At 47.9% G+C, this 17,500-nt stretch overlaps 2 protein-coding genes across 14 annotated transcripts in view; one reads left to right on the forward strand and one right to left on the reverse strand.

The window, feature by feature from the left end:
- pcxb (pyruvate carboxylase b) overlaps window positions 1–17,500 on the reverse strand; it is a 136,104-nt gene that overhangs the window by 36,995 nt on the left and 81,609 nt on the right. For all 4 annotated transcript variants that reach the window (XM_035519670.2, XM_035519671.2, XM_081694981.1 and 1 more), the window contains exons 11-13: window positions 5,035–5,179; window positions 4,794–4,883; window positions 1,995–2,216 (exon numbers count right to left, since the gene is read on the reverse strand). In XM_035519670.2, the coding sequence (XP_035375563.1) occupies window positions 1,995–2,216; window positions 4,794–4,883; window positions 5,035–5,179 (457 nt within the window). The remainder of the gene's footprint in view (window positions 1–1,994; window positions 2,217–4,793; window positions 4,884–5,034; window positions 5,180–17,500) is intronic.
- The window catches only part of LOC113573492 (leucine-rich repeat and fibronectin type-III domain-containing protein 4), a 19,609-nt gene continuing 12,871 nt past the window's right edge, over window positions 10,763–17,500 (forward strand). For 2 of the 10 annotated variants that reach the window (XM_027003788.3, XM_027003783.3), the window contains exons 1-2: window positions 10,769–11,371; window positions 12,501–13,179. Coding sequence is in view for 3 of the 10 variants with exons in the window: in XM_027003783.3 (XP_026859584.2) it covers window positions 13,173–13,179 (7 nt within the window). In the remaining 7 variants the exon portion in view is untranslated. Of the gene's footprint in view, window positions 11,372–12,500; window positions 13,180–13,326; window positions 13,419–15,408; window positions 15,532–15,641; window positions 16,119–17,500 lie in introns of all 10 variants that reach the window. The other 8 variants (XR_004775260.2, XM_081694967.1, XR_004775259.2 and 5 more) reach the window with 8 other exon arrangements.

Here is a 17,500-nt window from a genome sequence, read left to right on the forward strand (position 1 = left end):
AGAGAGAGAGAGAGAGAGAGAGAGAGACAGAAAGAGAGAGAGACAGAGAGTCACCGTTCATTAAATTCTTATTTGTTGTGAGACTTAGGTTAATTGCTTTGGCAAAGCAATAATTTTTTTGTGTTCATGTCAATAAAGAACCACTGAATTGAGGTAGTTTACAGAGGCAGGGAGCAGTCTACCCTGCTAGACACATTCTGTGTGAGTCAAAGTTCAACTTTAGCTTATTAGAACTACCCCTCTCTCTCACACACACACACACACACACACACACACACACACACACACACACACACACACACACAAAATACAAAGTCAGTGCCCTGCATTAAGCCAAAAATCTCACATTACAGTTCTAGGTATTTGGGGACATAGTGGTTCATCATTTTGGAATATCACTTTCTGTACTCAGTCCCTCCATTTCAGATTAACATGAATTAGTAATATGGTATCAGTGTACTGAGACTTTATTAAGTATATTATGCACGTTAAAAGGATATTATGGTTTATATTAAGTATATAATTAAGAAAGCTATAGCGTAAAGTTAATACCCCTTATCAGAATCAACCGGAAGACCAGACAATCTGCCAGCCCAAAACAGACCGAACCAAGACTGCAAAGTTTCCGCCACACACTTAACCAGAACCAGGGAGATGGACCCAGGACCAGACAAAGATTGTGAAAGTGAGAGGAAAGACAGAATAAATCGGATAATTCAAAGCATCTCATCTGTAAAAGCAGGTTCATGGCTAGTTATGCAATCACGCCTGATGATGCAGGAGAAGGGCAAAGGTGTGGCGTGGAACCCTGCTCCGGCCCCATCTGAGGAAAATACCCCCAGACTCATTACACTGCGAATTACTGTGCAACAAGACAGTGATCTGAACCGTACTGCCATGGCAACCAAGGACTTCGTCAGGGGGAGACAGGGAGAAGTTGTGCATTGGAAATAATCAGCTAAACAATTTCCATTCAGGCGAGCGCGCGCAGACTTTGCTGGAGTCTCTGTGTGTGTGTTTGCAGCTTTTGTTCTGGTCCACGGGTGAATGCCCAACCAAAGATCAAAGGTTATGCCAAGAACACTCAGTCCTTCCATGTGTTACGTCTGTGCAGGCAGGGAAACTGGGAGGTCCATACTAATTAAGATCAACCTCGGCCAACTCACGGCTATGTTTGAAAATGATGCAACATCTAACACATCTGAAACAACACATCTGCAAATACCAGACTACTTCTAGCACAGGTTTGTCGTCTTCTTGTTTTTAGCTTTATTACAGGTCTGTACAGCAGAAATAGCACCTGACTCTCCTGTCACAACATCACGGCCCTGCATTTTGGTTGGAATTCTAGTTATTACGCTGCTGGCAGATTGAGCAGTGCTGCCTTGTTAACCCATTACTGCATTCAACATCAAATGCTAAATTGGCCCTTTTTACATTGAGAAGTCTGACACGCGAATCCTTGTGCAGAGAATTATATTCTCACTCGTACTCTGCCACATTCGTGTTATGCTACTGTGACACTGAGCCAAGTCATGCCTTGTTAACCCATTGCTGAATTCCCTATTGGATAATAGTCTTTTTGTTTGTTGGTTTTTACAGAGAGGAGACTGACACACTAGTATTCTTCTGTACAGAAGCCCATCCTCTCTCTGCCTCTTACTTCTCGGTGTGTGTTGACAGAGACCAGCAGTAGCAGGGGGTTGTGGGAGCTGCCACATGCCCAGTTCAGCTGCTGCAATAGGGCTGGTGTAGTGTACTGGCTCCGCCCAGAGCTACTCTGACTTCCTGTCCTGCTTATCTATTGACTTCTTGGCCAGGGCTGAACTGTGATGATGATCTCAACGTGAGTACCGCGTATGAAATAAAGGTCAACATTAAGTGTGCAGGAAGTGTGTCTGGTGTGTGTGTGTGTGTGATTGCAAAGGTATGTGAAGAAGATAACGCACAAGATGTTAATTACAGACTCAGTAATAGGAAAATGTCAGCCTCACCTCCCCAGTTCTCCACACTGAAGAGCTTGCTGAAGTTGTGGGCCACATATGGGGTGATCTTTTTGAGGTCGTGGGTTCTGACCCGTGTGGCCAGAAGGGACTGGTGGGCGTCTCTGAAAGTGGTGTCCATGAGGAGCAGACCCCGGTGCTGCCTCACCGCTCGGGCAAAACCTGCAGGACCCTCCTTCAGCAGGACCTCACGGAAACCCGCTGGCGGCTCCCCTACACACACACACACACACACACACATACACACACACACAGTATGAGATTATGAGATTAAGTTTAAATGTGAGGGTGTTTCAGTTTTGGATAATTTCTGCAGAATAAAGCTTTGCAAGCTGTATGGTTGCAAGTATAGAGTCATAAGCCTATTTAATGCATTTGTGAGTGCTACTCATACACACACACACACACACACACGCACACGCACAGAGGCCCACCCCCCAACAAACATACACAAAAATGGGACTCTGGAATATCCCAATAGGCTTGGTCTACACCTATTACAGATACGACCTACTTACACAGATACACACGTACACATACATTTCTCATTCTACGACACACCTAGACACATATAGTCCTACTGAATTCCAGGCGGAAAAGAACACATACAAACACACACATGCTGTAATACTCCCACATACTAAGCAAACAATAAAAAAGACAAACCTGCAAATTCACTACATGAGGTACACACACTCACATATATCCCCCCCCCCCAAACCCCCCCCATCCCCGAGCAGATGCACACACACACACACACACACACACACACACACATACACACACACACAGACACAGTGGAGCATTTCATGTAGCACACACACACACACACACACACACACAGACACAGTGGAGCATTTCATGTAGCATACACACACACACACACACACACACACACACACACACACACACACACACACACACACACCCCTAAACCCCTGTAATGAGATTTCTAATGTGGCCGGGTCTTCTCTTTCATCTGGCAGAAAGAGAGCTGAAGGATGGGATTAGACCGGCATCATCACACTGTCGCCCACCCGGGCACAGCCACGGAGCACAGGACAGCGGAGGCAGAACCCACTGTCACTCAGCCAGGCCTGTGGGTGGGTGTGGGGGTGGGTGTGTGTGTGTGTGTGTCCTGCCACACATGCATGCATGTTTGTGTGTATCCATGTGCGTGTGTGTGCGCGCGTGTGTGTGTGTGTGTGTGGGGGGGGGTAGCAGTGGCAGTATGGCATTTGTTTTTTTTTTTAAAGCTAGGCTAATCAGAATGTTTCAGAGCCTCTTCTCTTATGCGGTTGAGCAGTAGCATAGTTCTGCTGTCATATACACATTACGGGACTTTGAGAGAGGATCATTTATAGTCTACATAATTTACAGTTTTTACAGAATTACATAGATTTCTCCCTTCATGTCACTTATTATAATTTAAAATCTTAATGATAAATAAGGACATAATGTAACAAGCAACAAATGGTTTAATCAAGGTGACCGATGGGAAAAGGATGTAAACTCTTATAGTCCTTCCAGTGTCTTCAGCCAAAGGCATTGTGACCTGGAGACCAGAGCTGGGCATGTCCCTCGGTACCCTGCTGCATCGGTTTAAGTAGAACATTTGAAAGTCTTGAACCGCCAGTGCCTCAGCGCTTCAGCGGGTCTGGGGTCAGCACTTCTGACTTCGCCATTGGAAAGAAAAAAACAGAACCGCTTCTATTTCAGCCATTCTGGTTTTTGATTTACTCCTGCGTTTTCCCAGGCTGTGTGACCCGAGAACTGTTTATTTTTAAGATCACGCATAAAATGCCATAACCTTCTGCTCGTGTGCGGCTTGGATCTCGCCGGCCCGTCAGTGGTGCCAAGCCCCGAGCTGGCCGGGCAACCCCGCGCCGTTACACACCAACACGCTTCTCAGGTGGCACCGAGCTTTGCTCTTCTGCGCTACCCTGCGCTTCATAGGAAACAGCCATGAATAAAACTCCCGGTGCATTTACCGGGAAGCTCAGGCTTCATGTCATGTGTTCAAAGAGCACTGCTCCACCAGCAACACAGTAAATAGAAAACCTGAGAGGGGCAGTAGAAGCAGAGAATTATACCGCTCAGCGTTCTCACGGTCCACTCGTGAACACGGATGTTACGGAGCACGAGAGATGCCGGTAGCTCTGTTGCAGTCACCCCAAACATCTCGTCTCTCGTCTGAGGGTTCTGCAGTGGACGCTTGCGCTGGTCTGGCTAGGATGCCCAGTCATACACAAACTTCCACTGTGCACAAATGGCTGTGCTTGTCTGTGGATGGTCAGAGGCCTAAGTCTTTCCAAATCCTTTCGTAATCCCCCCGCAGTCTTATGACCCACAGAAGGTCTCCTTGCAATGTCCTCTATAATATCATTTGACTGAGTTACATTGCACCATGTTGCACATATTGCAATAAAATCTGTTGTGATGAGCAACCCAAACAGTTTTTTTTTTTTATATGGCAGGTCAAGCCTACGTCTGAATTGATTGAAATCTGCCTGCTTTCATAAACGGGTCATTTCCCTGGAGATCCACACACTTTTTCCAGCCTGCATGACCTTGACTGCTTAAACCACATAGTTATAGAAATATGAAGATATGGGGATGGAAAATGTTTGTATTTCTTTGTTAAATAAGACTAGACGCTAGAAGATGATGTGATCACATTTTAGGAACCATTCAGGCAGAATGGCTTTCATTTTATAACACTGAATAAGTAAACCACTGAGTGCCTCTGTGCGAATGTAAGTGGGTGAGTGTGTGTGTGTGTGCTCGTACCCATAGGAACAGGAGGGATGACAGGGTCTGTTGAAGAAGGCTTGGCTTGAACTGGGATGGGAGTGGTTGGCCCATTCACCATCACATGTCCTGAAAACATGTGATGAACATGTTATCAGTCACACACCCACAGCAACATCCCCCACTCCCACTATCTATTTATATATACATGGTCACTGTTAAGCAAACGAATTAGATATACTGCAGAGCAGAATGAAAGAGCAATAAAGCGTGCACCCACCCAGATAATGCAGCAGTTTCTGTGCACGGTTTTGAGTACGTCTGAGGTTAAACAGGTCCTGATTCTCATCTATAAATTGTGTGTCCACTGTACTGTACAAAAACTGATGATTACTCAGAACGTTCTGCAGGAATGGAATGTTTGTCTGATGGAGAGACAGAGAAAGAGAGATAGATAGATTGAGCGAGAGAGATATTGTAAAACTGTAGGATATATCATACATACACACACCCACACCTCCACATACCATATTTACACCTATCCATAAATTATGTATATTGATGTGATTAGCACAGGTGTAAAGCAGCTCACAGAAGCAAACATCAATGCAGAAACCATCGATGCATAAATAAAAGCACACACATTTAAAATCAATTTACTACATCCTTTACATAACACAAACACATCTAAAACAAACACGGTGACAAATGGATGCTATGTCAGTTTAGCAGCATACCAGGCTGTACCATACTCAGTGTACCAGGCACTGAGAGTGCCTAGACTTCTTCATACCATCTACAGGGGCATAGACATGGAATTGCATACCCTCCTCCCAGCACAGGATCACAGTGAGTCAGGGATGCAGCACAGGATCACAGTGAGTCAGCGCTGCAGCACAGGATCACAGTGAGTCAGGGCTGCAGCACAGGATCACAGTGAGTCAGCGCTGCAGCACAGGATCACAGTGAGTCAGGGCTGCAGCAGAGGATCACAGTGAGTCAGGGCTGCAGCAGAGGATCACAGTGAGTCAGGGCTGCAGCAGAGGATCACAGTGAGTCAGGGCTGCAGCACAGGATCACTGTCAGTCAGGGCTGCAGCACAGATCACAGCGAGTCAGCGCTGCAGCAGAGGATCACAGTGAGTCAGCGCTGCAGCACAGGATCACCGTGAGTCAGCGCTGCAGCAGAGGATCACAGTGAGTCACAGTGAGTCAGCGCTGCAGCACAGGATCACAGTGAGTCAGGGCTGCAGCACAGGATCACAGTGAGTCAAGGCTGCAGCAGAGGATCACAGTGAGTCAGCGCTGCAGCACAGGATCACCGTCAGTCAGGGCTGCAGCACAGGATCACCGTCAGTCAGGGCTGCAGCACAGGATCACAGTGAGTCAAGGCTGCAGCAGAGGATCACAGTGAGTCAGCGCTGCAGCACAGGATCACAGTGAGTCAGCGCTGCAGCACAGGATCACCGTCAGTCAGGGCTGCAGCACAGGATCACAGTGAGTCACGCCCAGCACTGCACCCGCACTGAACTGACTCGGCCCTTAACTCACCTGCGGCCACTCTCAGAACCTGGCCGTTTATATAAAGGGTATACAAAACACCTGTTCATGACTAGGAATATGACATAGTGGATTCTGACTTACTGGAACGACATCTCCAAAAACAAAACACCTATGCATCTAGCCTGCTTCTTATTTTCTGATTGTTCAATTTTATTTTGCAGGTTTGTCTTTCTGTCACATAGCGTCACAGCTCAGAGGCACCAGTGTGGAGGTGGGTGAGGCTGTGAATCAGTGGTCCTGCACCTCTGCCCAGAGAACACACCCTGAACACACCCTCCCGGTTGCCATGTGGCCCAGCAGGTTCTCAGGGACCTGTGACCATCGATGGCACATGGAAATTATGGGACTTAAATCTAAATACTCAGGGACCTTTCCATACCAAGTGCACGGTATGATATTTAAATTGGACGTGATTTTTACTCAGTGTCAAAACTTATTATCCTGGAAGTCCAGACCCCAATAAATATACTTCATGCAGTGCTTTTCAGAATTATATTCCGTGTGTGTGTGTGTGTGTGTGTGTGTGTGTGTGTGTGTGTGTGTGTGTGAGTGTGAAAGAGAGGGAGAAGGTGTGAGAGATTTATCCATGTATGCATGCACACGTGTGTGAGAATAGACGTGAGAATACAAAGAGCAGACAGAAGCAGAAGCTTTGGGAATGCTTTATAAATATGCCAGTCACTGTAGAGCAAACCCTGGCAGCCAGCTACGATAACCAGGACACGGACTGCCTTCTCTGGTGTTTCCATCTCTAACAATGAAATTGGCACAACCAATTTGACTGTCTAGACATGTACAGATGGACAATATGATTTAAAAAAAAAAAAAAAAAAAATCAGATGTCACAATTTTCAGTACACACACAAACACATACAGAGAAAGAGGGTAAAAAAAAAAAAGGTCTTAATAAAATGTACGACTCTTAAGCACTACCAGAAGGCACAAATCAATATCATCATTATCTACATGTTCAATACTCAGTATTCCTTCTCACAGGCTCAGTGCCCCGCATTCACATACACATGAGCTACACACTCAACTGAAGAGGTCAGGATTTTGTGGCCAATCCAGTAAAACCAGCGCAGCACCTCAAATCACACACACAAACACACACACACGCACACAGATGCGCACACACTAACCTCACAATGGAGAAAATCTCTAGCTGATGCCATGAGGGTGGAGTTTTTCTCTCTATCTCTGTGATGTCAGATAGATTGAGAGTCTGATTTAAGTCCACAGCAATAAGAGAGCATGAGTTTTTCCACTATAAGTTATCAGTAAATAGAGCCACTCGAACATTGGTCTCCCAAACCGTAAGTGCCCGTGTACACACACAAAGCACGAACATTAGACAGCTCTCTCTTTAGACACGGTGCGTTGCCTGGGTAACTGACAACAGCTCATGTACACACACACACACACACAAATCACGCATACAAACATTCACCTGAATGCATAAAACACACACACAAAGATTTGCTAGATTTTATTTTGCAAGGGATTAGGCCACGAATAGGAGCCTGTCAAATAATCTGTAACTAAATCTACCAGTCATTCTTTCTGTACCAGACTCAATCTCTGAAGCACTGAGGCATATCAACGCATGATAAACAGTAACCTGCATTACGACAGCTCATACACACGTCTAATACCATACACACGTCATTACTTGGAAATATGTGAGAATACACACACACACACACACACACACACACACACACACAAACACCGAGTGACATGCTGGACTTCAGATTTGCTTTGGGTGTAATTACTTTTTCTGTATTGATTTGTTCAAGAGGTCAGAGAGCTATAGCAGCTTGGGACAAAGAGAGAGAGAAAGAAAGAAGAGGGAGAGAGAGAGAGATGAAGAGAGAGTCAGAGAGAACGAGAGAGGGAGCGAGAGAGAGAGCGAGAGAGAGAGCGAGAGAGAGAGAGAGAGAACGAGAGAGGGAGCGAGAGAGAGAGCGAGAGAGAGAGCGAGAGAGAGAGAGAGAGAGAGAGAGAGAGAGAGAGAGAGAGAGAGAGAGAGAGAGAGAGGAGAGTGCCTAGTTGTCAGTACAAGCATGACAAGGTGACTTGGAATGTTAAGGAGAACAGAACACAACCCAGCCGAAAGGCAAAGATGGTGATGGGGTGAGAAGCATTGGTGCCAAACACGCACGGGTGTGCACAAAGCGCCGGCAAGGTGGCAACTGAGGGCATGCGATCGGGGCGCATCCCCTCCCTTAATCTGCACTCTGCAGCCCACCGTGAGGCGAAGACTGAAGCCTCATGTCCCCTCTGAAAGCTTAACACGGAGCTAACGAGGGGGAGCTGGTGGCCGGAGGCCAACATCAATAATGCAAGGAGACACGTCCTTAGAAAACGCCACATGCCCATCTTAGATCCCCTCACGTGCACGGGCCTGCGCGCACCTGCGCTGGCGATGTGACTCCGCACCCCGCCCGCACGTCCCCGCAGAGCGCTGTCCACGGTGCTGAAGTGGGGCCGGGGCACAGCACACGGGGGCCTCTTCCTTGGACGCAAATGCTCCATTTAAATAGCTCGCTGCCCATCTGCCTTCCCGATGAACGCGGTGTGTGCGGTTAACTTATTGCGACGATTCCCTCGTGGTGGCCCAGCGCAATACGAGAGCAAACCGGCTAGGCACAGCAGGGCCGCGGTGCTGCTGGCGCTTCTGGACCTGCTTCAGTGCGGCCGACTAAGTGGCGGAACGGAGGTCAACCTGGCACGCAGACGATTGCTTAAACCATTATGTCTTAATGAGCAAGCCCTCGGAAGGCTTCAGCGCCCAACTGTTACGTCCTAGCACAAAACCAGGGATAATAATCTGGAATGAGCCAAACGCACCGAAAATGAGCCACTGGAGAGAGAAAATATTGCTTCGGGGTTCAAATTTGCCGTAATTTCTAAGATCATATACAAGTTATCAATGAAATAACAGCGCAGGTGAAGCCTTAAATACATTCTAATAAAGTTCTCACACTTGAGTCAAATGTGCCTGTTATTCCAGGCGCCCTCTTGACTTAATTCTCATTTGCATATTTCCTTTAAGGGCTCTCTGAGGATGTCCAGGCTGGAGTGTTATTTGGCAACACTCAAGCCGATCGCAGACGTGGCGAGTTCCGCGGTTAGGGCTGGACCTGCTGGACCCAACGAGAGAGTACGCTCATTACGATACCCCTTTCGGCCTGTCAGGAGCTCTGAGCCATGTGGCGTCTCGCTGAGCGCATTTTGAGCAAGTGTTGTTTGATTTACTGCTACACTTTCTGCAATTTGAACTAAATATAGAGAAGATGACTACTGAGTCAACGCACGTGGAAACATACACACAGAAACACACACACACACACACACTCAAATGGCGTGAGCATCCTTCTGTTAGGTGTGAAAATAAATGTTTGAAAATTCCTGAGCTCTTAAACACTGTGTTAGGAGTGTTAAATGTGGAGGCTGAGCAGTGTTGTTCTACAGATGACTGCAAATGTCGTGACAGCCATGGCATGGTGTCACCGCTACACCACGAGCAAGTAAACGTCTACAGTCAGGTGTGTGTGGAGAGACACGTGTATAAAATGAATTGCATCCACTGTGGACAGACATTTTCTCAAGGAATGAAAGTGGAACTGAATTTCTAAACCTCTTTCTTCTGAGCCATCACTCTCTCTTATTGGGTGTTGTGCATATACTTGTCTTTCACAGCCTAAATGTAAATTTGGACTGTTCATACATCACCTATACCAATATGGGCTAATAAGACAAGGCAAATATACCACAGTGACAGACAGATACAAACGTGCACACGCATGTGTGCGCACACACACACACACACACACACACACACACAAAGAGATAGCTAAAGGACAGCTAAAGTCCATGCATGCACACACACGCACACAGACGCACGCAAGCGCCCGCACAGACGCACACATGCACAAAAGCACGCACACATGCAGGCAAGCGCATACAGGCATCACAGATATGCACACAGATATCACGCTCGCTCATGTTAGCACACCGGTGTTATTGAAAGAAAATGACGCATCACTCTTTGATCCCTCCTGCGTGGTCTGTGCATTATGGAATGCATTGCTGCACGGACGAACACAAACACACACGCGCGCACACACGCGCGCGCGCACACCCGCACACACACGCGCGCACACACGCGCGCACACACACGCGTGCGCGCACACAACTCCACAATTAAGCAGTAGTTTCCAGCAGCAGAGTGCTGCACTGTGGGGAGGCTTTTCCTTCCCCCGACTCTGAAGTGCTGCTTTATCTGCGTCCTCCTCCCTCCCTCTACCCTGATCTCCATCGCTGCTCTCCTCCTCCTCCTCTTCCTCCTCCTCCTTTCGCTCCTCTGCTATCACTGCTCCTCAGCCAAATACCGCAGGCATCTCTCCCCCCCCCCCCTCGCTTTCTGGCTCTGCTCCTCCTCCTGCTCTCTCTCGGTATCAGGCAACGTAGCTGAGGCACGGAGCACAGACGCTCCTCTCCCGCTCTCGTGCGCTTTGGCGGAGGAGAGGGGGTAAGGGAATAAATGTCAGCAAATTAGTTATGACAAGCCGGGGATAAACAGACACAAGAATGAAGGCAAGACCTCTGGGAGAGAGAACGAGAAGTGCGAAGATTTAAAGCCTCTAAAAATACCCGCCACTCTGGAGACTGCCCTGATAACATCTAGCCCTTTTCATCTCGGCTAGCGGGTCTCTTGGCTTTTTTTTTTCCGCCCGTCCTGCCTGCCCTGGTGCGGGTGACCGCTGGATACCTGTTCTGTTCCCCTGGGATTAAAAATGACTTAAGATTCAATCAACGGTGGAAGAGAGAGCGAGAGAGAGATGAAAAAAAGAGGCGATTGTCCTCTGAAGATACTCAGCTGCATACAGCTGGTGAGGGAGCGATAGAGAGAGAAAAGAGAAGGAGGGATAGATAGAGAGGGAGTGTGAAGGAAAGAAAGAAGGTCTCTTCTCTTTTAAAGTGACTGGTCACGCTTCCTTTTTCCTTAGGAATATTCTACGTACGAGTCTCAAAGTGCCTGGGAAACAGGTTAGTTTGCATGAGTGCATTTTTCTCTGTGTGTGTGTGTGTGCGCCCGTGTGTGTGTGTGTGTGTATGTCTGTGCGTTCTTGCATGTGCATGTTGATGAGGCTATCATTTGAAGTACAGATGCCACTTGGCAGATGAGAGGGAGGAGAGTGAGACAGAGATAAAGATGTCTGGTTTTGGCTGGAGGAGTGAGCGGAGGACTCACAGAGGGACTGTGTGCTTTCCAAAGGATAGCGGGACAGGCAGAGAGAGAGAACGAGACAAACGGAGCAGGCAAAGCTGGGTATGAAAGCCTGGCGTTTTACACGCTCGCAAACCAGACTTCTCAGTCTCTGTGCAGAGCACAGGCATCTCAATCATACGACTAATTATCCATATGATCTGTGTCTGGGATACACATGCATATCACACACCCGCTCACACACACACACACACACACACACACACACACAAGTTGTTTCATTTGTCTGCTGTCTCTATGGTGCTCTGACAGATCGTTGGCTGAGACTGAGGTGACTGACAAGCGGGAGACCACAGAAATCTGGGCTGGGTGGGAGGGGTGAAAGGAGTGTGTTTGCGCGTGTGAGAGAGACAGAGAGAGAATATAGAGAAACACAGACCAGGTGAAAAGAAGGATGAGAGAGACAGAAGCAGGAAGAAAAGGAGAACGAGACAGAGGGAGAAAGACAAAACCAGAAGGCACTCTGCTGACATTTAGGAGCACGATCAATGTTTCTGTTGTTGCATGAGGTAAGAACACACTGAACACACAGATAAAACAGAGACAGGGAAGAGGAGACACACATGGGCGGGTGGACTAAGGAAGTACCAGTTAAGCCTCCTGAATGTTGCTGAGACATAAATGTGTGAGAAAGGGAGAAGGATTGAAGGAGTGATGGTGGAAAGAGCGGCAGAGGAGCAAGGCGTGATGGAGTGACAAAGGAGTGAGAGAGGTACAGATAAAAGGAGTGAAGGAGTAAAAGGCAATGAGGCGCAGCTGAGAAATATAACAGTGCAGGAGACAACAAAAGAAGAGGTAGTCACGGTAGGAACAAGCGTGCTTAAACCCACTCCTGCCACGGGCGTCCCCTGCATCTCTCTTTCTATGCTTTTCTCCGTCTTGGCACAGGGACAGGTGTGCTGCGGGACACGCGGGACACGCGGGACACGCGCCACGCCTCCGCCACCGCAGCTCGAGGGGGGGGGGGGCAGGAGGCGAGAGAGGGGGATGAGAACAAAGGCCTGATCATCAGCGGGACAACAGGGAACATGACCCCCCGCACGCGTGCACACCTGGAATGAGGGATAAAGCGTGCGTGGGGGAGAAGAGAACGAGACAAAGAGGAGAAATGAACAGATGAGGAGCGGAGGGAGGTGAGAGAGAAGTCGCTGGGAGGACGACAGCAGCAGGTGAAGCATGTCGGGAGGAGCGCGGTGTGCGCGCAAGGGCCTCCGGTGAGGGGCCTTCACCGTGGAACATTCTGGAAAGAAGGAGAATGAAGTCAGGCGTTACGTTTGCGGCCACGCTGAAATGGATCCCAGCGTGCGACTGCAGGCCTAACGCGGCCTAAATCCCACGCCTGCCCCGCTCCACGTGTGTGAAGGGAGGATGAAAACACAGACAATCTGGTCCTGAATAGAGGATACACATCCAAGGCTGGACAAGTTGACAAGAAAAACCCACCCCACATACAAGGACACACACACACACACACACACACACGTGCGCGCGCGCGCGCGCACACACACAGACGAACGCCTGGAAATGACAAGCTGACTGAGTTCTGGGACAGTCACAGACATGCAAGGTAACGTGGGTCTGCATGTAACCCGAATGCTTCACACGCGAGTGCACAACCGCACAAATTAATTTGGTGTCACACTGAGGAGAACCGAGTTGGAAAGACGCAGCAGTAACGTCTGTTTGTGTTTGTTTTCTTGCGCCATCACCACAGTCACTATGGATGGCTGTTCCACTCCAGCAATGCTGAGCTCCATCAGAGGCAGAGATGGCTGTTCTGAGCCAGATTATGACCTATGGGAGCAGGTGAATGGCAGCAGTAGAGTAGCGCGCGTTTGGTCATATGACTGTGAAACTGTGGCAACTGATTGGCCATGCATGGCTTGATTTGAACTGACTGCAAACAGACAGACAAATTAATAGCAAATGTGGATGTGCACAAGTTATTTATAATTACAGCTCACCCCTCTTGTGGGCCATTTCATATTCAAACTCTCTCTCTCTTCTCCTCTCTGTCTCTCTCTCTCTCTCTCTCCCATAATCATGCATAAGGAGTTTTGCCAGTGTGCCAGGTTTGCCTATATAAATGGCACAAAACACCTCAAAAACCTCCTGCCATTAGGACCTTCATCATACAGCACACACACACACACACACACACACACACACACACACACACGCACGATGCTGAAGTGTCTTCGGTACGCTTGTCCTACAGTATCATCATCTTTATGCATATTCATGCTCACACAGACAGGACACTTCACACGGCAGAATTCTCTCCTTCTCTCTGCCTACTGCCCCCCCCCCCCCCTCTATAAAAAGAGCATGGGTGTTACTAAAGCTGGTAAGGGTGCTCACTGTCGCCATGCCAACATCAATGCCATCACCCTGAGTTTTAACCGCCTCCACATGCAACCACTTTCTCTCTCTCTCGTTATCGTCGGCTCCCTCTCTGTCACTCAGGCTGTCTCCCTGCGGAGGACACCCATGGGTTTTACGTACGTCTCACTGGTCCGTCTGCCAGCGACCCGACCTCTTACTAGACATCACTTTGCTCCCCTCTATTCCCTCCCTCCGCCCCCCGGCCCCCCGGCCCCGCCTCCTCCTGCCTGTGCCTAACGAGGCCTGCAGTGAACTCCACCTCCCCCTCCCCTATTCCTGGATGTGCATGAAGTGCGAGTTAATTAGCGGTTAGCATGTAGCAGTGCAGGAACAACTCTGATGAGGAGAGCCAGACGGTCACGTGAAGGATGGAGGGAGAGAGAGAGAGATACATAATCAGTTCAGTTTTTTATTATGGGCCTGTCTGACTCCACCAAACTCTTCACATCATTAACATCTCCCACTGAGCCAATATAGTGTGGGTGGACTCGCTGGATGTGCATATGTCTGTGTATGTATGAGAAAAGACAGAGGGAGAGAGAGAGAGAGAGAGCGCACTAACATTGCAGCTGGATATCATGATTATTGATAGGAAAATGGGAGAACAGGAGTACCTGGAGGCCATGCTCAGACTATTTTCTTAGGATATTGTCATGTTAAAATTGCTGATCTACCAATTTACCCCTTAAAACAGAAACACTGCACACACACACACACACACACACACACACACACACACATACAGCCTTATCAGACAGAAGACTCAGTTTTGTCAGTCACCTACTTGCATCGACCAGTGGCAAGACAACAGAGTTCACGTAGACAAAGAGTTTATATCTGCTTAAGAGAAAAGCATGTGTGTCTGTGTGCTTTCTGTATGCGCATGCGCGTGCATGTGTGTGTGTGTGTGTGGGAGAAAAAAGGAGAAAACAGAGTACTCATGGGTATATGTGTAACAATAACAGTAACAAATGCCAACTCAGTCACAAACTAAATGCAAAGTGCAGACTCATTTATCACTATGCTTACAGGGCCAGGCACTTTCCTTCATTTTACATCAGGAAAAACAACGCTGCCAGGCCACTGGCTCTTCAAGTGCAGCGCTTACCTATGATTGGCCTATTGCTCTTTACTCTCTGCAAATCATAATAAACCTCCAGGGTCTCTGTGCCCCACTAACCAATCAAATGAAGCATTCAAGGAAGCATTCTGGATTCCCAGTAATTTATCACTCACTAGTTGTCACCTGTAAGCTGTGATTATTTCTAAGACTAGTATATTGTGCATATGTCTTGCCCTAAATTACAACAATTTACTACTCACAAAATATTTCGTATTGTCATAGAAATCTGATTTCATGTCACATTACGTGCAAAGGACACCTTTATCATCACCCTTTTGCCCCTTTTAGCTGAACTGCTTTGGCTGATTAGTTTATAGTGCACATTCCAGTGGATAAGTATCTCCGCACGGACGGACGGGGGAACGACTCGGAGGTGAAGGTGCCATGAGAGAACCGGGTTCATATCTTCAGGTGCAATTCCCATTATCCAGCTGAGTAACAGAGGGGAAACAGCGGGAGAGGTGAAGGCGAATGGCCCAACCAGGAAATGGTTTGTTTTTTTTGTTTTTTTTTGCCCCCAGAGATTTTCTTCGTTTAATGGCAGCCTTTAGGAGGGATGGACGGGATGAGTGTGGGGTGCAGAGGAGACGAGGAAGAACAGAACAAGTTCTTTGAGAGGCGACGGGCGTGAGCAGCTCGAGTACGCAGAGCAGTGGCGCGTGCGGCCGGCTGGCCGAGAGAGCAGGGCTGTTATCCTCGCCCCACCCCACACATTCTGCGTCCTTGCGAGACTCCCCTTTGGCTCGTGTGTTTTGTTTTGTTTTTTGTTCTTTTCCATTTTCCCTTTTCGGTGTTATTCTCATGAGGCATTGCTCATGCTTCTCACTTCTCAACTTTATTCTTCTCTCTCTCCATCTGTCATTTCTCTATACTCCTCTATTTCATCTATAGCTCCAAGCTCCCCTCTCCTCTCCACTCCTCTCTCCCTCCCTTCCATCCTCCCCTCTCCTCCCCTCCGCGTTCTGCTCTTCACCTCTCATCTCCTCCTGAGTCAGAAAGTAAGTGATGGATGACTGCTGTCAGCTTTTTATCTCTTTCCATATTTCTGCAACAGCAATGTGTGTGTGTGTGTGTGTGTGTGTGTGTGTGTGTGAGATTGAGAGAGAGACTGTATGTGTGTACAAAGAAGCAAAGAGGGGAAAAAGAAAATGAGAAAGAAAAGAAGATATCTGTATAAGCACACAGTTCACATGCTCTAATGTGTCCGTGTGGCTCGTACAGGCACTTGTGCTGGTGAGTGTTTCTAGGAGAATGGGATCCCACCCCACCCGCCCCTCGTGAAGTTTGGGAGGAGGGGTTGAGGTAGGGGAGAGTCCCAGGGCCAGGGGAGGGGCGGATGAGGACCCGCGGCCCCGTGTGCACGCAGAGAAGGCCGGGTTCATTTCAATAGGCCCCTTCTAAACATTAAACTTTATCAAGTTCATTTACATTTTCCATGTTGAAATGCAGATTCAAATGTTCAAGGAAAAAATGGAGTATAATTCCTTTAATCATGATACATCAGGGTATGTCAAAATATATAATAAATATATTTATCTGTCTCTCTTACCCTTGGGTACACACAGTTTTTTTTAAATAAACAAGCCGAATGAAAAAAGGCTAAATTGTGTAGGTTTTCATCTACAGTAAAGTTAGAAGCCAAAGATCAGGCAGCAAGGTTAAAGCTCCCCATGGCCCTGTGTGAGTGAGTGAGTGTGCGTTTGTGTGTGTGTGTGTATGAGTGTGTGTGTGTGTGTGTGTGCGCATGATTTAATGCACAGGTCAGACAGGCCACAGCAGTCAGAGGGCATAACTTGTAAAATGCTAGCTAAAAAGCATTGCTACTGAAGTTTGTTCAAAAACAGCGTTTTCTCTCTTTTTCGCTCTCTTGCTCTCTCAAACACACACACACACACACACACACACACACATCAATTTCTATCATTTATTTCCCTTTTTGTCAGGAGGTCCTTACCCTACAGCTCATATATGTCTACCCTTCCCATAAGGCCATTGTATGACCCTGTTTTCACACCTATGTTGAGGTAATCTGGGTGTGCCAATGTCTTGAGGACAGTGGGGTTGTAGCAGAAGCACAGTATGTGTATGTACTGAGACTGAATTTGACAGAGAAAGGCAGAAAGGGAGAGAGAGAGAGAGAGAGAGAGAGATGAAACATGGGTTTAAGTAGGGGACGCTAAATGCATCCAGGAGGATTCCCACAACCGAACTGTGCGCACTCACAGTGTGTGATGGGCTGGAGAAAAAACACAGAAAGTACAGAAAGCTGTTCCAACTGCCCAGCTGGACACTCCGCCACTACATTACATACCAAGTCCCCCCCCCAACGCACACACACACACACACACACACACACACACACACACACACACACACACAC

Source organism: Electrophorus electricus, chromosome 13 (genome assembly GCF_041902795.1).
Source record: "Electrophorus electricus isolate QZ-2024a chromosome 13, ASM4190279v1, whole genome shotgun sequence".
Taxonomy (NCBI): Eukaryota; Metazoa; Chordata; class Actinopteri; order Gymnotiformes; family Gymnotidae; genus Electrophorus; species Electrophorus electricus.